The 26001-nt window shown below is 40.7% G+C and overlaps 1 protein-coding gene across 1 annotated transcript in view; it reads right to left on the bottom strand.

Moving 5' to 3' along the window:
- Window positions 1-334: 334 nt before the first annotated feature.
- The window catches only part of LOC119397027 (transmembrane protein 268), a 56639-nt gene continuing 30972 nt past the window's right edge, over window positions 335-26001 (bottom strand). The window contains exons 8-12 of the mRNA XM_037664457.2: window positions 20201-20236; window positions 20026-20106; window positions 19809-19919; window positions 16217-18367; window positions 335-16142 (exon numbers count right to left, since the gene is read on the bottom strand). Of these exons, the coding sequence (XP_037520385.1) occupies window positions 18137-18367; window positions 19809-19919; window positions 20026-20106; window positions 20201-20236 (459 nt within the window). The 3' untranslated portion in view covers window positions 335-16142; window positions 16217-18136. The remainder of the gene's footprint in view (window positions 16143-16216; window positions 18368-19808; window positions 19920-20025; window positions 20107-20200; window positions 20237-26001) is intronic.

Raw genomic sequence — 26001 nt, 5'->3', positions numbered from 1 at the left:
TTTGACCATTTTTCTCACAGCATTTGACAAAGAGCTAGTTTTTAAATTTGATGAGTCATCAAGCAGTTTTTAGATATGTAGACAATTTTGTAATTATTTTAAGAAAGATCTGTCTAAATTTGCTACATTTTTTTTGTGCTTGCCAAAAATTCGTTGTATCGAAACTAGGTGCAAAACTACTTATAATGGAGGAAAAAAATACATGCACTTCAATAGAAGCAAAAATGAAAACAGAAAAAGTTTGTTACACAACAACCTTTGTTATATCAAGGTTCGACTGTAAATATAAAACAAATGGCAAAAAGAGTGTCATGTCCTATACAAAGAAACAGAAAACCACATAAGAATTATTTTTTATTAAAACTACTGCATCATCGCATATCTTAAACTGGCCCTATTGCACAATACATAACAGAGCTCGACTCACATGGAAGTTTTATATTGCAGCAATGTCTAAAACATTTTCATCAGCATGGAAAACAATGATGTACAAATTGTCATTCATACTGATCAAATTCCAGCATTCAGTAATCTTGAAGCTGAAAGCTGCACTATAATAGGCCAGCTCTTCATGTTTTTACACAATGCATTTTCATTAGCCTCCTAGTGAACACTGTTTCTCACATGGATAAGGTGCCAGTTTACCAATAATGTTCAACATAAAGAAAAGAAAATGTGATATGGTTAACAATAACATGAATTAAACAACATATGTGCAGTATAGGCACAGATGGACAGGTCACAAAAATTGCATGTTAAAAAAAAAGCACACAATGTGTATATGAGAACTGTAAATGCATAAACTACAATACTTGCTACTTAAACGTTAAACCACTCGGCTGGCAGGAAGGCTGCCATTCAACCACACGCATAGCCTTCCAGCAAACTGCATTAAATATGAACATTCTGAAACTGATGGAAATGCATGCTACATTTACAGTTTCAACAGCACAATTGTGCCTCAATCTATGGTTTGAGATTTTCCACTCCAGAATGCATGTTCTTTTTCACCGGTCAGTAAAACAGACAACCCACATTAAAGGACTGTGCCAAGCCTCCCTGAGCAACAATGAACAAACTTGAAATCTGGCTCTTACATTCAACAGAACTTCATGTAGACCTAGCTGAACCGATGCAATTCTCCACTGCTGATATTTACCCCACTTAAAAGTAACAAGCAGCATGTGCTTACAACATCCAATGTTATAGTTACAAGACTACTTGTAATAAGTCAGTTTTTGACATCAATCCACACCATAAATACATGATCACAGTAGGACGTGCCCCATTCACCGTTATCTCAACAAGCTATTATACTAAAATATGATTTTATGTACAGTCTATTACATATACACATTATTACTGCCTTGGTAGTATGTAGCTACCTCGGGCTGTTACAAAACAGGTAAGGTAAGAAGCAACATTTCACTGTGGAAATCGACAAGATGCTTTGTAGCAAAAAATTTTGATATTCAGTTATACAGCTGAGAGGCAAGACACATTTCAAGCAGCCTAACCAATGTGTTTTGCGAGGTCGACCATGTCAAATATCACCAAATATAACACAAATCGCTTTATTGTACCAGAGCCAAATGTTGAGCTCGGGTAATGTGAAATAGCTTATTATAATACTGTACACAAAAAGGAATCTGGATTGCTATCGTCAAGTAAGCAATGTACCATTAACACTAAAACATTAGCTGAATGTACACGTTTTGCATCATAAACGTAGCAGTGTGTATATGCTTTTCAAATGCTCGACATTTATATCACAAGGCGATACAGAAACAAAAGGCCTGATGTATAATGATAAAGCAGCCTTACAAGAGACATGCTGTTCACCAGAGACTGTTCTAGGCAGCTAGTGCACCTCTAAGATGTAGCGGCATTGCCACAGTGTTTTTCATGGCCAGTACACATTAATTAAATTTGCTAGGGCACATTGCTGGGCTAGTTTGTTAGGATTCATAATTTACACAGTGTAGCGCAACACAACAGGAACTGAGAAGAAGACACATGCGCAGTGCTGTGTATGTGTCTTCTTCTCAGTGCCTGTCATGCTGCACTATGCTGTGTTTATTATGAATATTAACTAAGGTTTGAAAATTTCAGACTGCTTACTCATGTTTTGTACATAACCCTTTACAGTGTGTTCTTGCCTTATTTATGGATGAAAATAGTGCAAGGCTGGTTTGGCTTGCACAGACATAAGTGAGAGACATCTTGCAGTGCATGTGGCACTAGAAATGCTTAGCCAACTGTACTTGTCACAAAATGTTCTAGAGTACAAGTTAGCACCAGAGGGAAAAAAAGCAAGAGGGAAAGGCAAATTTCACCACAAGATTCTATAACTTTTCAACTTTTTTTTTTACATGCTTTTCATATTCGGTCCTTAGTCCATGTAATCTAATTTTGTACTTATTGCCGTAAACTCACTGCTGTTTGCAATAATGTGTACCATGGCAATTGCATGTCACAGTTATTGTAGTTTTCACACTGCATATACTTCAAAATAATAAGCAAAACTAAAAACTACACCAAGAGTACAATAATACCGTGGACCTACTACGGTGATGTTACTGATCACAGTAACCCACGTGTACACACTTTCATGTTCTGTAGCCGTATTCGCTCTGACAAAGGCTGATCCGCCAACTACGTCGTCACTAAAATATATATATATATTTTTTTGTTCTTTAATGTGTGAATCTTTTGTGAAAATATATACACACACGCACACCATACGTTGCAGGCTGCAAATGTACAGTTACATCTCCTAACACACAACAGGTTACAGGATTAACAGCATTATCCTCACTCACCAACCAAATCAGTCAAGGCTTGTAAAAATTGCTGCACAGCATCTTTTCTTTTTTGGGGGGATAGGGAACTGACACGGCAGAGTGAAAATGCTGAATGGAACACTTGGTTTCAATATATGAATTGTTTCTCTTTTCTCTATTTTGCTTTACAATAGGTAAAGCAAAATATGTCGGTATGTCAGTATAACAAATGTAACTTCCTTTATGTTTAATTACAGTCTCTGTCCGAATAAGCACTGTTTAGCCTCAGTACTCTACTATGTAATTCCTGAAATGCTTGCCACAATCCCAGAAAAAATTATGCATGGATTAAATCCCGTGTACCAAGAACTCTGCACAGCAATGTCAGCCCCTCTGAGGTTGCAAAAATTCATTGTAAAGCGAGCAAGTTGAAAGCTATCCATTGCACTTAAAAGGATTTTTCGAGGGCATAGTTGGTGCAAACATGACATAAAACAGAGAAACAAAAGACACGAGCACTATTCCGAGAGCACACTTAAAATATAAACACGTGAACTCTTTATGGTTGGGAGGCACTGTTTTGAGATGCAAAGAATCTTGACAAAGGCTGCAATGAGCAAGCCTGCTTCTTACTGGAAAGATTTCACATAAAAAAGAGGGGGAGGGTTGTGCTGTTTCTCTGTATGTGAAAGAATTCAGATTCCTCAAGGTGCATACCAGATCGGCGAATAGTCTTTCTCTTTCTCTGTTTCCATCAATCACTCTGCAGATGCACATAGGATATATATATTTCATGACGACGCTGTACAATAAACAATTAACAGTAGTGCTTGCCCTGTGTCTATCCTTTTTCTTTCATGCCATGCATATCTTCTATCTATCTATCTTTTTTTTCTTTGCACTCTTGAAGGGACACTAAAGGCAAGCAATTTAGGCTAAACTGCTGGACTAATGCTCGAGAATGTCAAACTTTAATACTATCAACAACAGCACTTTAGTAAGTGAGATATTAAAGTCAATGTAGGACATGACTTGCGACTCCAGCTGATGTAGCACCTCCTCAGTATAACTCTGTCACCATTACTCAACCACTCAGAATAAATAACAAAAAAGATCACTATGGTGCATCATAAGACTGAATAGAATGCTAGCTCTGTAATTCTATTTAACTAATGAAGCAAATTCCTTTTTGACTTTAGCCTAGGCTGTGTGCACTCAGATCCCAGCGGCAATGTCCTTTGACTAGCAGCCACCAAATTCACGGTACCGTGAGCACAAAATTCAATAGTGGGAGTCGGAACCATACCGTGGCTGCAATGTTAAAGACAGCATCTCTTGAGAACAATGTGGGCAATGCAGGTGGTTGAAAAATTGCATCAACCGCACACTCATTTCAGTAGATTTGTTAAGATGTAGTGCTTTAGTGAGTTTGCTTGATTATGAAACTCACTAACTGCAAGACAAAATGTTGCATCCACTTGATGTCATTGTCTTGCTTTCTGGCTGCACTTTTGCATTTTAAGCAAGGAACTGTAGTGCCGACTGTCGGGCAGTATAAGGCAGTGATGGAATATGAGACGTCACATCTCCGTGAATGATTTAGATTGCACCAAGGGTACATGAACCCCTAGTAAGGCTATTTTCTTTTAAGCTAAGCATTGTCTTGGCACAGAACAAGTGCTCCAAGGTTTCTCGAAAGGCATTTTAACAATGCATGTCGACTTAATATTTGCCTTTAGTGTCCCTTTAAATAATGTCATAGCCATTGTTCTTACCCAAATGAATGAGGATGACTCAGAAAACAGGATGATCATTGTCCCTAAATCTTAGTCATCCTTGTTCATTTGCATACTGCTAATAAACAACAAAACACAATGATATGGTCACTTTCGTATTTCAATGAAAATGCAAATTCAAAATAGCAAAAGGATAAATATTTGTTAAAGGACAGCTCAGGGCACATCTAGTGATTTTTATAGAAGGTAATTTACTCATGAACAAGTTTCAACATGTATGTAAAAAGTAAATGAGTGAAAACAGCAAAACTGAGGACCTCCAAGAAACAAGAGAGTTTCTCAATATGTTCCACATGAGCAGTGTTGTTGCAATCAAATGCCACCCCTTCCATACCTAATTTCTAGTGTGCTCAATGTAGTGCTGCTGTACTGAGATGGAGCTGCCTGTGTTGTCCTGCCCATCAATGAGCTCTTGTTTTAGAATGACCTCTACCGCACAAGTGTCACACTTTTTGATTTCCCATTTTATCTGTCTAGTGACTGAATACCACAATCCTACCAGACGTGACATTTCTCCTATTATTTTTTTAGCCATAACATGTAAATAAGTAAGTTGGGCAATAGCTACTGTACATAATTGAGCATCATAATGAGAATGAAAGCTTGCAGGGATTACGAGAAGCTGAAGCAAAAAGCGGGTGGCCTTAGTGCAGGCACAAATATTTTGCTTAGGTCTTCAAGAAAATATGACCTATTAGCCAGGCAGGTTTACTTACTGCATTCAAAATGAGCTAAAGGGCCAATTAAGCCTTAACAAACTCAGCCTCTTTCGATAATTTTGATGGAGTATTTAAACCAAAGAAACATTAGTTATTTTTTCCTAGCACGGTGAGCTGTGTGGGATCCTCATGAAACTACATTTTGGAATTTTTCAAGCAGACCTATTCAATTATGCTAGTTACCAATGCAAAATAAAAATAACCCAGGCAAGCATTTTTATAACTTGGCAGCTACTTCGCAGGAAACATACACATATTACTATGGCAAAAGACAGTGTAGTGTTTTTACAATTACACTGAAAGCAAGGACAATCTATAATTCATTAATTAATAGACATGCCTATATTGCAACCTGAAAATGCAGTTAATACATGCCCAATTACTTGCACATTAAAGCAAAGAAAAATCACAATTATTACGATGTTGCTGTAATTTGAAGACACTTTCATGACAAATTCATAATCGAACAATTCAATGCACCATTTTGCAAAGTTTAGTGGGTAGTGTTTTACTTGTGACATTGACGTACTAATCACGTGGCTGACCACTTATTTTGGGTACATTTCTGTGGTTGAAAATCCTAATATGTGAAGTGAAACTGTAATCAAACATCACTAGTGATGGAGCATCAGGCATCACACAGGCTTTTCACATAAACTTGTTTGTATTTCATAGATGTTCTTTAAGGCCAGATTATAGTTAGTTTATCTACTAGAGGTAGCAGAAGAGGATTTGCATGATGTGGCTCAAGAAGCTTCTTTTTTATTCTAATTTGTTTGTGCTTTGCTTAAAACCTAATAGTTAATCATTCTTCATTTACTTGTAAAAAGAAAGACAACAAATTTAGAAGACAGTAAAAGAGTGAACTGCTCAGTGTGTCTCAAAAAATGCAAATTTGGTGACAATTTAGTGTTACTCGTTTGACAAATCTGTGGCCCCTACAACACTGAGGGTTCATCTACCAGCTACTAGATGAGCTTTTCTATATATCATAATGTAACAACAAACAAAAAGAAAATTATTTATGCTAAGTTGTGTAAATGTTCCACAATGCTCACATGCACCTTTCATTGCAATACTGGATAGTTTGTTCATTGTGTATACACAATTTTGTACACAAACTGGCAGTAATGCAATGAATTTTTACATACATAACCTTCAATGTACTTACAACGTGCTCATTCATGCATACTCTAATATACCCAACAAATTTGGAAAAAAGAATTTTTTTAGACAGAGGGGTGAGAAATAAAAGCATTCTGAATTATAATTTTTACAGCAACATCATTTAAACACAATTAAACTAATTATCAGAACTCTAATAAACAATAAAAAGAACCTAATGCACAACAATTATTGCAAAACAGCTAGTACATGTAAAAGCACGCACAAGAAAAATTAACTTTTGTAAACCAGCAAAGAAAAAAAAAGAGTATAAAAGCTACATAGAAAAAAGAATATTGAAAATATGAAGAATGAATCTACCATCACCATGAGTGTAATAATCATACGAATATTATAAAGTAAAAAAAAATTGCCTTCTCAGGCTCAATTTTTCTTAAGGGAAGCATAAAATTTGTTCAAATATGCACTGCATTAAGTGCTGAAACTGTGAGCTCCTTCTTCAGGCACATATTAAACATTGTGTCTTTCTCCATTTTTTTTAGATCTATTAGCACTATTCTTTGCAAATGTCTTTACTGAATAAGCTCTACTCTTGTATAGCTTCAGAAAAAAAAAAAAGTAACTTAGAACACGTATACATAAGAGAAAGTATGGAACATAGGCTACACCCCATCCTTTATCTCATGTTATCTCTTTTTGAACTCAGTTTCTTTTTTCTTTTTGCTACCATAAACAGACTAACCCAATGATAAATTGTTCAGTTTTATCACCTTCCAAGCCATTATGATCACATTAGAGGGACACTAGAGAAACAGTAACATAAATTGTAGGGCGGTAGATTATTCTTTGAAAGCACCATACGCATTTCAGGGATCAAGAAAGAAAAGAATTAGTAGTTAGAGAAAGTTGCGCCAAAGTTTCTCCATTTAAATTTTGTGGTCAGGTAGTGGTACTAACAACATTTGTCTGATGGACTTCACAGAATTTTTAATAACCAAGACGTTCTTGCGCATAAAACGTCTGCTAAAGTTGTCAAAGTGAGCCAACATTCCCTTTTGAATAGAATGCAATAACTTTTTTTCACGAACAATATACTGTTGAATGCATACTGCCAAAATATATGATGTAATATTCCGGATTGATTACCCTTTGTGCTCCCTCATCATTGGTTAACAGCTAAAAATCAGAATAACATTTATCTGTGTATAGCACAAATTACTCTAGCCTTGCAAACAATATTTTCAATGAAATTGCCAAAATATAAATCTATAAAGACCTTATAGGCTGAATTCACTGATTAAAGCAGTTATGTTTTTTCTTGAAAAGCAGCTTAACACAATACTTTGGTAAATTTTGTCGGGAAGGTTAATATAACTTACATTGGTACACGATTTTTATTTATAGTACAGACGTCCCACTGCATTTAAGGAACTAAAATGACATTCAGGCACCAATAGTGACTTGCGAGAAGTAATTGTAAGCACTTTTTTTGCGCGTGTGCAGTTCAAGCATTCCCAAAAGCCAACCTCAGCAGAACAGAGAAATGAGGTTGAAGCATTTTGGTTGTATCCACATGTGTAAACTTAGTGCCTCAGTTTCTATGCAGAAATAAAATGGACAGTCTCACATGTAGTATGCTAACTACAATTAAATTCAAACAGTTGGAGCACATGTAGCGTTGCCAAACCACTGAAAAGAAAAACAGCTGCACATGCACAATGAGGTCAGGTTGTTCAGGTTTGTGTACTGCACTCTTATTTGCCACTGCCTTGATTTGAGAGTTTCTTCACGCTTACATGTGACACTTAGCACTGCCTGAAAGTCGAGGCTAGCTACACTCCTCCAAAACACACGCGAACTGCGGATAAGCTGACCAATTGTTGAAAATGTGAAACATTGACACAAACACACTAGCTTCATAACTGTGCATGTGCAGCAGTGTATTGCAGCTGCAGCTAGACAGCACATGTGCTGAAAGTCATGTGCTCCACAGTTTGTGTTTTATTCTGGCATTACAGTAGCCAAAAAACAGTCAGCTAGTCCAGAAACTTGCCTGGCATACCCAGTCACTAGGAAAAGCAACAAAAATAAAAAAATTGCTACATAAGTCCCCTAAAGGCATCACCACAAACCATCTGCGCGTTTCATCTGTGCGCTCTAGTATACTGATCACAGGACTGATTTTGCAGCACACATTGTGAAATGCCTTAAAATATGGCCACATAATAAAAATTATCCCCCATTTTTTTATGCTTATGATCCTGAGACCAGAATTATGCATCTAGAACTATGGCTAAAGTGCCACGAAGGAGTTCATATTTTCATATTGTGAGCTGCATGCTTCAAAGTGCACTGGCCTTGACATACCACCATGCTAGAAGCACTATCTCAACTCTCCATTTTCAAAGGGGCTCTTTTTCACAAACAGTACATAGGTGCAATGCAACAAGGACAAGTCATTAATTTACATACTCTGTTTTGGTCTGTCACTACACTATTGGCTGAATGCGAAGGAAATGTGTGGCCTCCTAAGTAAGAGTTATATCAGCAGGAAAGTCATCTCTAAGCATAAAGCGAACAGTCAGACGTTTCTGGGGTGGCAATTCAACAGTCTAGGTTGACTTAAAGGCACATTTAGCATAAATTTATGCTTCGTTCAAATACTTCCAAGCTTTTGAACCCACAGTCCCTGCATCACATTTTGAAGGCTTTAGGCTGACTTGAACACACTTCTAGGGGGGTGTGAGTATTCGAAAGTTTTAAATTTACAATCGAAGTCTAATTTGATCCAGTTTTCAAATCAAATAGCTATTTTTACATAAGAAACATTTTTAAATAGTTTACAAAGATTTCAAACATCAACTAAACACAAATAATAAGAAACTGATGCAAAAGTACAATAAATTTCGTCCTTGTGGGCACAGTATAGGCATAGAATATGAAAGCTTACATAATGCAGCAGGCTACAGTGCTTGAAGATCCAGACTTTACCGACTATACAATGATCATTCACACTGTCCTGCGCATGTGAAGAATGTGCTTATTTGTTCCTGATGCTCCAGTTCTGCCTTAATATGAAAATCACAAATAGCAGCATGTGAACATTGTTTTATATTACATGTAAAAATGGCTGTTCCACATTCGAAAAGTATTTCATCTTTGATTCGATTTGCTTCTGAAACTATTCGATTTGTATTCAATTCAGTCTGAAAAATCACTATTCACACACCCCTAGACATTCCACGAGTTCGTCCCAAAGAAAAAGCATTGGAAGCGATAGCAAGGTATAGAGTTGTGCTTCAGCTTCTCGGACCGTGTTCTAACAATATGCAAAGGCAACATGTCGCATGACACCGCCCTTGATGTAACTGCTGCTGCACAGCAAAAGTAGTACCCTCACAGATATCAACTGTCTCACAATGCTGGCGCGATGAGAAATGCAAGCAGTGGCATTACAGTTATTGCTGCTCGATGGTGCACAAGAGGAAAGTGACTGAAAACCGTTGGTGTTTATCAGTGCCAAATGAAAGCATTAGATAACTTTCACTTGATGTTTACTGTATGTTCCACTCAGATTGGTGCATGCACCACGCTGGGGTACACACACAGCAGATCAGCGGGAACACTAATGTATGCACACACATCACTCATGCCAACAGTGCAAGGCAGAAGGCTGCCCACACTCTGCTCCAGAGATGATTGAGGGGACTGTAATGGTGTGCCTGCTTGTATTTATTGTACCTGCAGCCAAATGCACTGCAGATTACTTGCATCACTAGAAATGTTCTAAATCTCTGTGAACAGGCTGTACGTGTGCTGTCGTATCTGCAGTGTCCGTAAAATTGCTATCGCAATAAAAATTCTGGCTGAAAAACGCTATTTTACTTCCCAAACTGATGAGGTACTGGTGACAGGTAGCTGCTACCAGAGCCATGTGATGACTTTGGTTTGGCTTGGCTGGCCAGCACTGCACAAACTATACTTGAATATCATGATTTAGCTGCGAGCTTCTCAACTTTAGCATTTGTAGAGACACTGACTACAGGAAAAAGCCTGGCTGAAGTACCAAAATGTGTAGCAGGGCCTCAACAACTTAAAAAAAAAAAAAAAACCCCACAAAGCATATGACGTATCAGGATAACAAAGCATTTAGTGCAACGTTCATGAATGATTGAGCGGCTAAGAATTCCGATGTGTGCAATGCCAAGTGAACAACCACACCATCAGGAACAGGATTTTTTTTAAAGGAGAACTGACACAAAATTTCGAAGGCGAGATAACCTGTGGGATGGATTTGTGTGGACACACGCATCATCTACGAAATATCAACGGATAATATAGCCTAGAAGATATTTAAAATCACGTTTAATTTTTAAAGTGCGCGTCGCGCCACTCCACGCGAAACACGCCTTTGGTGTTCTTGTAAACAACCAACCGCCACCTGTGTCGCGAGTTTCCGTTGGCTGCCACAATTGTTGCGGGTGCTCTCTCCCACTCTCTCCTAGCAGACCTTTTCAACGGAAAGAAGGGGAGACTTGCACGGAAGTACAAAGGCTGGTGTCCTCACCTTGGCAGTGCATCTTGGGGGGGGGGGGGTCACGCATATTTACAACGTCTCAGAGGGCATTGTAGCAGCACCCAGGAAGCCTTCGTTGAAAAGAGTTGTTGACGCGGTGCAATGTGCACGCGGTTTTGTGTGCTCACGCGGCCAGCTATGTTTACATAGCCACCACTCTGGGTCCCGCTTCCCTCGGCGCTCTCTGAAACCAAAACTGCGACTGGACGCTATAAAATAGTCTCCAAATAATTAACGATTGCGCGCTCGAGCAAACGAGCTTTCCATCCGTGATAAGTGGGTCGTTAACTACTTATAGCAAGAGAAAAAACAAGATGCAAAATTTTGGTGTCAGTGCTCTTTTAAATTGACACATCCACCTACAAGCCCTTATTTTCGTTTTAAATTCATTAACAAAAATTCGAAGGGCCTCTTATACTATCGCTAAGACAACTCAAAGGTGAAAGCTTTAGTGGTGATACATCAAAGACAAACATCACGTCAGAATCGGACGAGTTTGGCTCGTCGAGCCTCCTGTGACGATGCATACTTCTTCAGCCTACCACACAATCCACTAAGCCCTGGCTCAACGTCTCGCATAGCATGCCCTTTCCCTGTCACTCCATAGCTGTCAGAAAGGCGAGTCACAGGAACACCGCTTTTTTAATACTCTCCAAGCAGTAGGCGCCACTCTGAGGAAGCTTTCCATGTCGTCTTCTGTGCCAAGGAATAATTTTCTTTACCTCCTTTTTTTATTGCACCAGCTTCACGCTTTTGTAAAGACAAAGTGAGGCTCAAGCCACGCTTGAAGTCATGTTATTTTTTGTACCGTTTCATGCTCGCACTGGCTTTTCATTCAAGGCCACCTTAGCATAAGATATATAAGGCTTTCGCCTTAAAGAAATGAATGTTTCACTCAAGTAAAGCAAGGTAACTAATGCCACCTTATAACCTGCTCAGACCCAAAGATCATTAAAGAAAAAAATGCATTCCAAGTTAGTTTTTATTACTGAATGGGTCGTTAAAAATGTCGATGGCCCATTTATTGCCTAAATATTCCAGTTATGTGCTGACGGCAGCACCTCCATGAGAGAGTAGTACTGTTCTCATATTCCTTATCATAAAAATTGTTGGTATTGAGTTAAACACATATATGAAAATACAGAACCCCACATATATGTTCCTCGCTTAGACGTTTTCATGCACATAACGTTTTTGGTATCCAGTCCCAGCAAAGAATTTGTAGACAACTATGCATTAGAATCCCCTCTTCACAGGTCATTCTCGCAACATTCCTGCCTGATACATTCCAACTGTCATGGTGCCGGATGTGCTGAGGAGGTACGTCAATGAGTTTGGTGATGTGGACTGCCACAAGGCCATCCGAGTGCGCAAAAAGGGTCTGGTTCTGGCAGAGAGTTGAAGAAAATGCGAGCCTTCCATCAAGGAATTTATAAAGCCTTAAACTGATGAATAAATTCTTCTGAAGTTGAGCTGTGTGCAATGCATCTGTTTTATTATTTAGCAGCACGTTTTACCAATTTTAACTGCATTTTCTGGTTATACGTTTCCTGGCTACTGCGGTATTTTTCACGGTCCCGTGAAAAACATATTACAGAGTTCTACCGTATAACACGACTTGAGGGGCTGACATGTAGGAGCTCTATATTGGATTTTCATGACAGCTCACGGTATTCTTACTTTATGTAATCTCTTCCAAATTTATTATGAAAAGGCCTAAAGCAGTGGTTCTCAAATGGGGTTCTGCAAAGACCCATTTAAATAAAAGCCGCGTACTTCACGCTGCATGCTGTGTTGTGACCCCCCCTTTTTTTTTTTCTCTCGCTGCAAGGGGTCCCTCATCTATTCCACCGGTCCACAAGGGTCCCCGAAAATTCATGGTTGAGAAACACATTGGCCTAAATAAAGGAAGGTACCAAAATGGGTCCTTTGAGATGGAGGTTAAAGGCAATCAAAGTATATTTAACTTGAGATTGCCATGGTGAGTAAATACGTAATATTTAAAAATATTATGTACTTTTTTTAATACAAAGGAACGCAAGAAGATAGTTAAGCTCAACAAATACTATCTGCGTACTTAAAAATGCTACAACAATGGAGCTTCATTTAGTTGCAAAAGGATTGCAAGGCTCCAAGCACCATGCTTATGTTCACTTCTAGTAATGTGTCAAAGATATTAATAGCACACGATGATGGCATTAAAAAATAATAAGCATTACCAATGCATTACGAACTGCTCTCGCAACTATGAAGATATAGTGCAGTTTCCCCACACTGCGATTTACAGAATGCAATCTGCATTAAGTCACAGGCAGTAAGTTATACAATTAGCATTTAAAGGGACACTAAAGGCAAATATTAAGTCGACTTTGATTGTTGAAATAACGGTCCAGAAACCTCGTAGTGCTACTTTTGTGCCAGGGAAGTGCTTATTTTGAAATAAAATCACGTTTTAGTGGTCCGCATCGCGTTAGTGCACTTCAAATCCTCCGCGTGAAAGCAGTGTTTCTCACGTCACTGCTGCCGTGCCCAATGTGTTGCCCTCCTTAACTGCGCGGCGGCGTGCGCCATTCGGGCATCTGGCAACATCACATGCATGCGGCATTTTGTCGAACTTTCTGTCAGAGCGTCTTTCACGAGCGCGCAAAACATACGCGGCAGTACGCGATACCGAAACTACCACTGAGATGCGACCGCGTGAGCAAAGCAGGGTGCCGGGCGAAGCGCAGCTCAGCGAAAACGGAACCTTTGAACCACGTGCGCTGTTCCCCATGGCAACGCCAAAGAGGTTCTTTTTTCTATGAATCAAACAGAAACGAACAAGCAGCATTTTATTACGCCTCTTGATCCACTGAAGGTCCTTTTTTTTATTGCAGCTAGTTTGATTACGAGTGATTAATTGTAGTCGGACTCTCTCACGTCATCGGGATCATTTCCAAAATGTCCCGCTCTTGTCGCTCATCGTGCGATACGTTTAGCTTAATTTCTCGGTAAGTAGGGCACTGCTGCTGATAATATTGCAGTTTTAGACGTTGTCAAACATTGAGCTTTCACTCTGACATAAATTGTTATTTGCCTTTAGTGTCCCTTTAAAATTAAGCCCTCATAGATTTATTGGACTGCTGTACAGCAGAGCTACCATGTGCCATTTTTCACAAGACTACATTCAGATTTTTCATAGTAGTGAATTTTTGAACTTGATCTATGCAGTCAGTCACACCCGCACATTTAACAGTCAGGTGCTGTTGTCACAAGACAGGTTCACAGAAATCACACCTGCCCGGTCTCTACTAATATGTATGCCATGGCTGGGATAATGCAAAAATTTTATACCAATTACATTCCTTTTTGTGCTTTGTCAGTGGTCACAGCAATGTTTTGCCTGCTTTATAAATGGGATCAGTCAGCTATGAACGGTGGATGATAAAGGTGGCAAAGAATCGAGCTGAAGAAATCGCTACATTATACGAGCCCAAGGGCACTGCCAGTAAAGGAAGCTGGCGTCCTCTACAAAGTAAAGGTAAAGACATCTTAATAGGCACCACATGAATGGCGTTACTCAAACAGCAAGCTTTCCATTCTCGAGATGCGGCGACATTGGCACTCTAAAGAACTGCGCAGTCAAAAGAGGGAAAAAAATTGTAACAGATCTGCACAGCTCAGATGCATTGACCGGAAATGCAACAATTAGGACTTATCTACAATGACGGCACACAGTTGCTCTAAAGTGGATTGATCATGCTGGCATTACTGATATCCTGTTAAAGGGCCCCTCACCAGGCACCATTGTGAATTTTGGCTACACAATGGATATTGTAAGGACCCCCCCTCTATGAATAACTTTTCAAACTGGTTTATTAAAACTGACCTGTAATGCTTCCATGCAGCTAAGAGGCAAGCATCACTAACAACATACAGACTCTCATCCTCTGCCTCAACTAGTGTCCACAGGCAGTGTTTCTTCCTTGCCTTCTCCCCTAATGGGGCTGAAGAACAATGCCATGTTCACACACACAGCATTTCCACATTAGACGATTACCCAAAGTCATCTGCCATGGTCAGTAAGTCTTGCAGAGAGCATTAAAGCTCCATTCGCACTGAAAGATTTTGGGTCGATGACGAGATCAGTGACACGTCGCACAACAGAATGAAGCCCTCTAATAATAATGATAATTTCTAGGGTTTTACGTGCTAAAACTATGATGTAATTATGAGGCATGCCGTAGTGGAGGGCTCTGGAATTTTCGACCACCTGGGGTTCTTTAACAAGCACCTAAATCTAAGTACAATTGCCTCTAGCATTTGGTCTCCTTCGAAATGCGACCGCTGTGGCCGGGATCAAATCTGCGACTTTCGGGTCAGCAGATGAGCACCATTAAAACCAGAAAGAAGCCCTCATCGCACCGGTCAGTTTGAGAGCGATTTTCATCGCCGGGAAGAAAAAAATCCGGCAGATCCCATGCATTGTGGGAATAGATTTCATGCGAAGCAACCAGCTAGTATGCTTTTTTCTTTTTTTTTGTTGCTTTGAACCAAGCGCTACAAGGTGGATCAACTTCTTTTTGTAAATCGAGTAGATGTGTGCAAATTCTGGGCTTACCAGGCACGTCGACAACACCAGTGCCTAAATGTGTAGCGTATGGTCCAACATAATGTCAGAACACAAATTGGAGCACAGACATCAGTTTTGTCGAAATGAAGTGCACGCTACTTTTTAATGATGCGCATGTAATAACTAGCAATCGTTGGTGTTCCAGGGTCTAACAGCACTCGACTATAACTTGCCGAGTCATAGGAGTACATACGTAATCTTTATTGCATTGTTATAAAAGCGGACAGCCATCACTGCAACCATAGCTGACGTTGCCGCGACATGATGCCTATATAGGGTCTTTTTCCTAAGCACTTTCAAGCTCTGGCATGGCTCTGTGAGATAGAATACTTGACTACCACACAGAATGTCTCAGTTCGATTCCCACTCGAATCTACATTTTTATTTGTGTCCATCTGGATTTTTTGCTCACTAATAACATCGCTGACGCCGGCACCAGATTTTCCTTGACACGGGCTCTGTAACGCTTTCGCGTTAAGATTTCAAATGTCTGTTCTTGCCGTTCCTGGGTTGACATATATAGTTAATCGCCTGTGGTGCATGTCATGACATGATTAGCATGATTTCCGGGACGTGTACGTCATGAAATCCTTTCCACTAATCACGTGTGGCACATACCCGCATTCCACGGGCCGTGGTTTTCTGGTATGTGCCACACGTGATTAGTGGAAAGGATTTCATGACGTACACGTCCCGGAAATCATGCTAATCATGTCATGACCTGCAAATCATGTTCTTGATACATGTACGTCTGCCTATGCCAATTTTGGTATGCACCAAGCTAAGAAGGTAACCACGAGAGTGCCAAGACGTAGGTGGCTACATAAATAGATAGATAGATAGATAGATAGATAGATAGATAGATAGATAGATAGATAGATAGATAGATAGATAGATGTAGATAGAAAGAAAGAAAGAAAGAAAGAAAGAAAGAAAGGAAGAAAGAAAGAAAGAAAGAAACGGTCAAAGTGGCTTTGGTTCACTAAGAAATGCTTTGCATTTAAAACATAGCTTGTTGCAAGGCAATTGGAACACGGCATTCCAAGAGAAAGGAAGTGAAGGCTTTTGAAGAGTGATGCTTTTTTCCCAATTATGAAAATTGGCCTCACGCCAACCGGTGTGATGATGGCTTCTTTCTTTCACGTGATGTGTCGCCGATCTTGTCACGAACCAGAAACTTTTCAGTCTGAACGGGGCTTAAGTCTTGCACACAGCAATTTATGCATGTGACCGCTTGAAGCACAGTTCAAGAAAAAGAACCGTTCAATAATGATTCAAGAATAAGAACCACAGCCTTCTGTTTGAAATTTAAACTGTTTTTGTGCCACACAGCCATTTCATATTTTGCATACGCGATCCCACCACTGCGCAACCTATGTACCAGGCTTGTTTGTTCACAATGCCCAAATTTGGAGAGAGGCGCTGTAACAGTTTGATTTCATGCCAAATATGGCAGTAAAACAGTTAACTTGTAATACAATTTACAACTAAATCAAGAGACGCTATGCTTGACATGCCGATCTCATTTAAATCATGCCGATGGCACCACAGGATACATAAAGAGCGCCTGTCATGGTCAAAAGAAAAAAAAAAAGGCTAATAACCAATGACAAAATTGGCTCATCATGAACTGGTAAGCATACTGACAAACTCTAAAGTCATATTACAGCCCAACATGCAAGTAACCTCATCATGGCACTTTATAAGAAATACTGCAGCAGTTGCTGTCAATGTTTGGCCAATTTTTTAATAGCCATGCTCACAGCAAATGGCAAAAACCACTTAACTGTGCAAGCAATATACAATACCAATTTAAAACGACTCTCAAAATAAACAAAAGTTGGACTTTCCAACAAAGCTGCCACCTTGAATAAACAAACTGGATATGTCACATTAGACAAGAATTGTACTATAATAACGTCCATACATTAGGGTAAAAAATGCATATGAAAAATGTAGTGTGAAACCCTTAGTGGGCCACCTTTGAAACTTTATAAATGCGATAAAGTGCCAACAACTCACTCAGGTTGGGCAGATCACATGTACGACTTTCTGTGAATGACGACATTCTTCGAGCTTATATTATATCCTATGCATTCTTAATTCTTACTTCTGCCACAAACTACCTGCTAGTCTGCCCCGACTTGACTGGTCACACCAAATCAAACCATAAGAATTAAGTACAATGTAGCAAGTTTAGGATGTGCGAAAATTAAACAGCTGCCTGGCATTTTTCAAAAATTTGCCTTCTTTTTCTAGCAAACCCACTGTTTCTCTCGAAAAGCCCATGCCAAGGCAGTCACAACCGTAACGAATTGAGAGCAGCTGCCATCAAAATGTTAATCTTTCTGATACACTTTGTGTATGCCTGTCCACAATTTCACCTTCACAACCGGCCTGAACACGCTGTTCAGCAATACATTACAGATCCCTTTGTTCAATGACCATGCCATGCTTGAGTGATGGCGTATAAGACAAGACCTTGATGACGCTGCTGGCATTCAAGAAAAGCACAGAAAAGCAGGTTAAAAACAGAGTTCTGAGAGGCTGCACTTAGTGAGGGGCTTAAAACGTAGGTGCTCTTCAATGAACTGACAGGGACAGCGTGCCAGGGCACAATGGCGAGGTGGAGCTGGAGGGCAGGGGCCATCCTCAAAACCATCAGGATGCACAGGCATGTTGAGGTCTAATCGTTTCCGAACAAACTCTTTCACCCAACGTTGGCTGTAACGGAGGAGAAGCTTCTCGGCGTACTTCTGCACAAAGGAAAATTTGCACAATGGCATGTTTTCAGAAGCTCCTTTAGTGACACTACAGCAGTCCCACACTTGTCACTGAAGTGGTCACTGCTCAAAATAGGCAGACAATCAAGAATGAGAACTCAAATTAAGGCTACCTGATTGCCTCAAGGTCAACAATTTAAACAGCACAAAACGATGGCACAAGACGAATGCGGTTCACAGAAACTGCAAGCTAGGAAAGCTGCAACAATACCTTGATTTGGGCGAGTTGGTTCATCTTTGCAGGGTACATAAACAGCGCAAACAATGAGCACAAAAGAAACATCAGTCTTGCCATACGTGTTTCTTTTGCCCTCGTCGTTTGCACTGCTTGTGTACCCGGGAAAGTTGGTTTGGCAGAGCTAGTGCTGTGTCCCTCCCTTCGTGTCTCAACCTGATTTTATGCCGTTTCTACAATAAATTGCCAAATCAACATTCCCGGCTTTCACTTCTTGTGAGCTTCATTTGGGGTATTCAGACTCGGGAAAAAGCTCTTATGCCCCTTTTCCCATACACCATCCGAATTTTGCACTACTTGTTTCAACCAAAAGACCAACCAAAAAGTGCTGCTGACCAAAAGTACTGAGGCTTTCTGCCTGTCTTTCTGGCCTTGACATTTCTGTTTTGGCATGCAGGTAATCAAAGGTATTTTTAAAAATGAATTTTAGTTTCATTATCTCAAATTTCTCTTTGAGTGCCACATGTACTGTGACCAGATCATATCCTGTCCACCTTTCCGAACAGTACATTGTAAAATACCTTACTGTTACTGATACCTTACTGTACTGTTAATTTACTTTTGCTCTTTTATCTAGACGTGACTTGGGGAACAACAGCAAAAGTTTGTCGATGCATCATGAACAAGGCTAGTAACAATAGTAAATCCAGATAATTGGCTACAGACATAATTAATTAGCACAAAAAAAATTAAAAACAACGGACAAGGTGAAGACGACAGACAGGATGCAGCGCTAAACTTCAACTTAGCATTTACTCACACAAAAAACATATTTCACAAGATGCACACGAAGCTGCACAACACGGAAAAGATCACTAAAAAAAAACGGCCCCCATAAATACCACTAATCTTTTCAACTCTTCACGTGCCTATGCAACCTACTTGTGCCGCATCCAACCAAACAGTTCCACGCGCAGATTTGTTTCAAGGTATGCGCATTCTTTACTCTAGCTGCTTGATACTAACCTTGGGAGATGACTACCACCAGATGATCTAGACACCATACTTGCCTCTTTATGATGTCCAAATCTAGTGAGGGGCTTTTTAAAGTGTGCAACAACTATCAACATAGCAAAGTGGCATCTATATTTGATTAACAGTAATCCCTGAAGTTTAGCGCTGATGCTGCCAGCATTGACCTCAACAATGCTTCCTAAAAGTCAAGGGATAGATACTTGCCTCTCTCTGCGAGATACGAGTTGTAGAGCTGCTTCCTGTAATGATGATGTCTGACATGTCAATGTCCATTCGCGTCCGATCAACTGGATATAGTGCTGCACCATTTCTGGACTGAAAAGTGTCAATAAAAAAATAAATATATTAATAAACACAGCCTGACCCCATGTTTTTAAACCACTAAACCCAAACACGACAGAAAAAGAAAGCATAGTTATACCGAGTTGGTGGCATCCCCTGTGGCTCTTGCATCAAGGGCATCTTGACGGTCTTGGTTTTCCAGCATCTCGTATAGATACCTCTGTAGATGACACCCCCAAATGTATAAATTATGATAGTTTTTGTGCATGCCAAGAAAGGATTACATACACAAAAACATTTAAAGGTGTACTTACAATGCACTGGCTAACATCAAAATAGACAAATATGAGCTGAGACTGTGTCAAGGAAGAAAGAAGAGCATTACACAATAGTGTTTTGACAAATCTTTCAATTACCTAAGCCAGAACTTTAAATAAAGTTAGAGTGAATATAAATCCGTGATCTGTGTGTCAAAGATCTATTCTTTTGGTGCGAAGGTCCTAAGAATATCAACTTGACACTTTACTGCAAAATCAGATTAACCTTAACGACCATTGTTCCCCCACAATTTCACAGTTTACATACAGCCTTGTCACAAGAACTTCAGCCTGGAAACAGAGCTAAATGTTGTAGTTTATTGTTTAAGGGGCCTGAAACACTTTTTGAACACATTAAAAATAGGTTGCCAATCCGCAGGTGAGGCTCCTGTGAACATGCAAGCCGAATATTATTGCACACCATGCAGCAGACAATTTACTATGTTCTGTTGTAGACAAAAAGCACTCAAATAATGCTACAGTGAGACCCCATTAAATGGGCGCCGAAACACCTTTTAAAGGGGCCCTGTAACACCTTTCTTAGTTATATTGGGATAGTCTCATTATTGACGTATGACTCTTCATGAGTCATATGCCGCAAAAATTTTTCGAATCCGTCAAGTCTAAGTGGTGTTACCAAATTATAGAGATCACGTTCCGCAGCTTTCTCCCTCAACTCAACGCAGCGAGCGCGCGGAAAGCTGCGCGCGGCGTGAAGGGAGGGAGGGCGGGCGGAGGTTTCTTCATTTTTTTCTCTCTGGCGTCTCGGCGCAACCACGTGGTCTGTGGCGCCACTTCTGGTCGGCTCGCGCGGTCGTCGTCGAGCGGCGGAGCCCATGGCACCGTGTATCGCGCGTGCTTGAAAACTGCGAGTCGGTTTGGTAATGTTGGGTGTGCACCTCGAACTGCCGTAGTGTTTTCATTGCTCTGCCAACCATGGACGCAAACTTGCGTGCGCGTTTGGAACGAATGACAGCTGAGATGGGTTTCGACCCACACTCCGATACACCGCCTCGTCGCACTGCTCACGCTTGAATCGTATTCAACACGGCAAAGCTGCGTGCACCCTTCTCCCAGTGGCGGTACTTCGATGCTGTTTGCTCTTCGAATGCGGGCGCACAGCGAGTGCGGGCTGGCAACAAAGAACTAAAGACTAGAAGAAAGGGTCGTGGGGCATCGGGCCGGCGCGGACCCATCCCCCGGCTGTCTGCAGCTACCGTGAAAATGCGAGTCTGCTTGGTTGCTGTGTCGCGGTTTCTCGGGAACCTGAGACTACGGGGAGGATACGCCGAGGTACGGCTCGATGACATACTGAACAGACAGCGAACGGGACTCTCGCCATACAGCGAACACAGGTATCCTAAGCTAGCCGGCGCCAGCATTGTTATCGGAGAAATGCTGCGCCGCTGTCTCGGTCGGTCGTGAGAACGTGCCGACGATGCAGTTTCCAGCTGACGAGGCAACACTCGAACGGCTGCCACTCTCAACGGCAACCGGCGATGGTCAAAAGCACAGAAATATTCACGATTTCGGCACTGCACATGGTGAAGAAAACGCAACCACGCAACTGCGAGCAGACGAGCTGTCGGTGAGACCAGAAGTGCTAATATTAATGTTTGTTCGGTGTTTTAACGGCATAACACAATATAAACATACATATTATCTACTTATTGAACTCAAAATTAACAACTAAGGTAATAATGAAGGTGTTATCGTGGTTATAACATCAGCCAATGGTGGAACTGCCGACAATCGCGTCATATATTGCGGACTAATACATCATTTGTCGAGAGAAGAGGGAGTGATTTTCAGCTGACTGAGAATTTATTGTAAATTCCAGGCCGCTCGCTTCGCTATAATATTTGGCTCGCGTGTTCTCGGGAGCCTCGACTACCGATTAGCAGCGCTTTTTGACCCTGCTCAAAAAGTGTTGCAGGGCCCCTTTAAGTAGAGCTGTGTGAATAGCAAAATTTTGGGTGCGAAGCGAATTCGAATATTGAAGTGCGAGTGCGAATCGAATAAAATATTTTTCTAATATTTCTCAAATACTTCAAAGTGAAATTGGAGAAAAAAAAAGGTTAGAGAGGATTCCTAAGCATATTCTTATAAGACAGCAACATGAAAGTGTTTCTTTTCACTAGGTTGATGAAGCGCTGGCGGGGTGGTGTTTCATAGTTGCCTTATCAAAAATGAGGCAATGTAGAGGCTGAATTGTATTTATGTACATGACTTGGTGCAATCAAAGTGTTGCCGACAACACTTTACACGTGATAGGCAAAGATGCCATTTCCTCAGCCTTTCCTCCTCTTTCAACTTCGGTGGAAGCCCAACTGATGTGGCGAACAAGGGTGTGCTCCCTTCAAGCCTGGAGTTCCAAATCTGCCTCGTAGACGTCGATATATAAGAACATCTGAAATTTTGGATGCTAAAAAGCTTCGGCTTCCGGTTTTTCGGACTTCCTGCCTAAAATTTCAGGCCCAAAACAGCATTAAGTGAGCCCCCACCTCTGGCACATCTTTGGTCTCCATATTGGAACCAGCGTTTTTTCGAGCTAGTACATTTGCGACCGTAGCGGAGCTTGAAAGGCAGCTTTGCCGCAATACCGGGGTGTGATAAGGTAAAGCATATTGAAAATCAAGGGACCACTTCCAATCGGACATTGACTGTGTCTTGGCTAAGTTCGACCGTAACGGAGCTTGAAAGGCAGCTTTGCCGCAATACCAGGGTGTGATGAGGTGAAGCATATTGAAAAATCTAGGGACCACTTTCCAATCGGACGTTGACCGTCTCTTGGCAAAGTTCGACCGTAACGGAGCTTGAAAGGCAGCTTTGCCGCAATACGGGGGTGTGACGAGGTGAGCATATTGAAAATCTAGGGACCACTTTCAATCGGACGTTGACTGTGTCTTGGCTAAGTTCGACCGTAACGGAGCTTGAAAGGCAGCTTTGCCGCAATACGAGAGTGTAATGAGGTGAAGCACATTGAAAATCTGAAGGGGTCACTTTTAATCGGACGACTGTATTTGTCTTGGGAAGTTTGAATAGTTCAAATAGTAAAATTCCAGTGCGAATAGAATCGAATAGCAAACACTATTCGAAAAATGTTCGAAATTTCGAATATTCGCACACCCCTACTTGCTAGTACTTGTTGCGCCCACTTGCTGTATAGATGGTGATGACATTGCAAAGGAGAAAGCAAATGATGTTTTGCTGTTTTTGGCGTGAGACTGTAAATTACCTGCAACATGTAGTGCAATAATATTTCTCTCACAAATTCACAAGAGCCTTGTCTACCAAGAGGCAATGTTTCCTTAATGTGTTAAAAGAAAGTAAACCAGAGCTGTACTGAACTAAAGAAATTTTGGAGAAAGCGGAGTTTCTCAAGGTAAGAGAGATCTAAAAAATTGCCTGCAGGCCATGCATAACCACATGGAGCCTTTCCAAAATGATGCCAGTAATATCTTTGGTCAATCACTTTCATGTGCATTAGCCTTGGACATGTCACCGTCGAAGGGCATATCATTGGTGCTTTGCCAAGACAGAATTTTTGGTACCGTCAGACAATCGATCTTAATGCAGGATGAGCCAGTCATGTAAGTTAATAATCAGATGACTGGCTTCCAAAAAGTTGAGAGTGATTACTTTTGCAGTGTAATGCATTCTGGACAATTTCATTTAGAAATCCAAAAATGAATAGTTTAAGCGTGCGACTGTCAGACCTATTGCAGACACCCACAAGTAACGTGCTGTAAATTCGTCACTGTCACACAAGCACACAGTGAGAGTCTTTATCAAGCTACAATCTCGCTGAAACTGCACATATGGCACATTTTGATGCTGCCGGCATATTAGACCAAACTGCATCTACTGCACTGCATGTAAGTGTGGCCAGCTGGACATATGCTGGCCTACAGTTCAGATGCACTGAAGACACTGCATGTCAACCTGGGACCTCTGCCATACAAAAAGTGCTCGCTTGCAGCCATCCACTTGTATGCATGCGTTGCGGCCACAGTGAGTCACCATGCACCTGCGAGCTGAATTAGCCAAGCAAAAGTGCACAAGCAGTGATTAACAGAAGGGGATCAGAATAAGCAGGAGTGCGGCATCTGGACTGGCTAGCAAGCAGAGTTTGGTGCCTTGCTCACTGTCACTGGGTGCCCAGTTGCATAGGCAACCCTCGTGTGATAGTATGAAACGTGAAGAGGCAAGCTTGGTGGAAGTCACGTGTCATTTCTAAGCTTGGGCAAATAGTAAATTTTAGGTTCGAAGCAAATTTAAAGCGAATAGTGATTTAGTCGAATAACTTCGAATCGAATTCAAATAGTGTATGTCACATATTATAAAGAAAAATGAGCATATTTGTCATGACCCAACTAACCTGCATAATACTCTTTAAAATTGAAACAAGGCATGTGCAAATGTCCTTATTTTTGGTTCAAAGGGGAGTGGAAGCAACTTTGAATAGTAACAGGATTTGACTTTTGGTAGAATGTAAGTGATAACCTGTAAAATACGTTACGTTTTAAAATTTACTATACTTAGTGCATATAAGCTGGTATAACATGCTTTTAAACTTAAAATATGATGAATCGATGTCAGGGTAACTTTTTCACTTGACCTTGAAGTGGGGCTTCGTGGAACTGCAGATTTCTCCTGGATAGGTGTATTCACCGTATAGCACCCCTCCACTGCAGTGAAACCACCTTTAAAGGGGGTTACATGTGGTTTGTATATGTTTATTCGTTCATTTTGAATACTTCGAAATTTACAATATTTTAAATTAATTTCGAAGCAAATTCAAATACTGTAATATTCTTTCGAATATTCGAACTGCTCAAATATTCGCACAAGCCTAGTCATTTCCCACCCTGCTTCATGGGGCAAAATAGTAGCAGTTCAGCACTGGCTGTTCTCTCCATCGTGACCTTGGTTGGCACAGCACAAAGTGCAGCGACACGGTTAGCCAAGGGTTACCTTTGCAAAAGATTCTGTGACCCATCTACGTGTGCGATCCAACTAGGCACAACCAGGCACAACCACAAGGGATGTGGTGAGGTTCAGTAGTAGAGAGTTTTATATTGCGCGGTAGATGCAAGGGTGTCGCGGAATATCAAGGTATCACATGCTGGTAGCGGCGTTTTGCGACCCATCTCTAACCACAATCATACAAACTTTTTTGTATTTGCTGTGCTTTCTTGCCAAAAAGAGATTTTAATAAACAGCATGTTCACAATGCCGAAAATATACACAAGCAGTGAAGTAGCATGTGATCTAATACAGCAGTAATTGCCCTGTTTGTCTGGTAGAGCTCTGCGTCAACAGTTGGCGTCATCACGTTGGCCACTCACATTTGCACCCCCAGGGTGACCCAATAATTCTGCTAATGTTCAGAAGTTTGCAGGCAAACTAAAGTTCTTTATTGATGCAATCAATCAAAGTTGTCCTAGTGGCAGAATTCTTTTTTTTCTTTGTGGTGATATCGCTGCTGTGATGGAAACTCAAGCTAGTGTGGAAACTTTTGAGTAGGAACTTTTCCCTGGCATTTTCACAGCCAAGATTTTGAGATATCTGGTGTCTGGTGCAAAAACTTTTCCCGATAAGGGGCGAGAAATGCGTGGACTTCACACTGCACCAGAAAAATACCAACTTGACCAATATTTCCAGATGTCGGAGTTCGAGTTAACAAGGGTTTACAGCATCGTTTACAGCATAATGCAGTGAAAACTAAATTCAAACTTGAAACAACAAGAAAGTTACCAGAATAAAATTACATTCATACAAACGAACGAACAAAC

The sequence above is a fragment of the Rhipicephalus sanguineus genome, chromosome 1 (assembly GCF_013339695.2).
Source record: "Rhipicephalus sanguineus isolate Rsan-2018 chromosome 1, BIME_Rsan_1.4, whole genome shotgun sequence".
Taxonomy (NCBI): Eukaryota; Metazoa; Arthropoda; class Arachnida; order Ixodida; family Ixodidae; genus Rhipicephalus; species Rhipicephalus sanguineus.
This window is presented reverse-complemented; position numbering and strand designations above follow the sequence as displayed.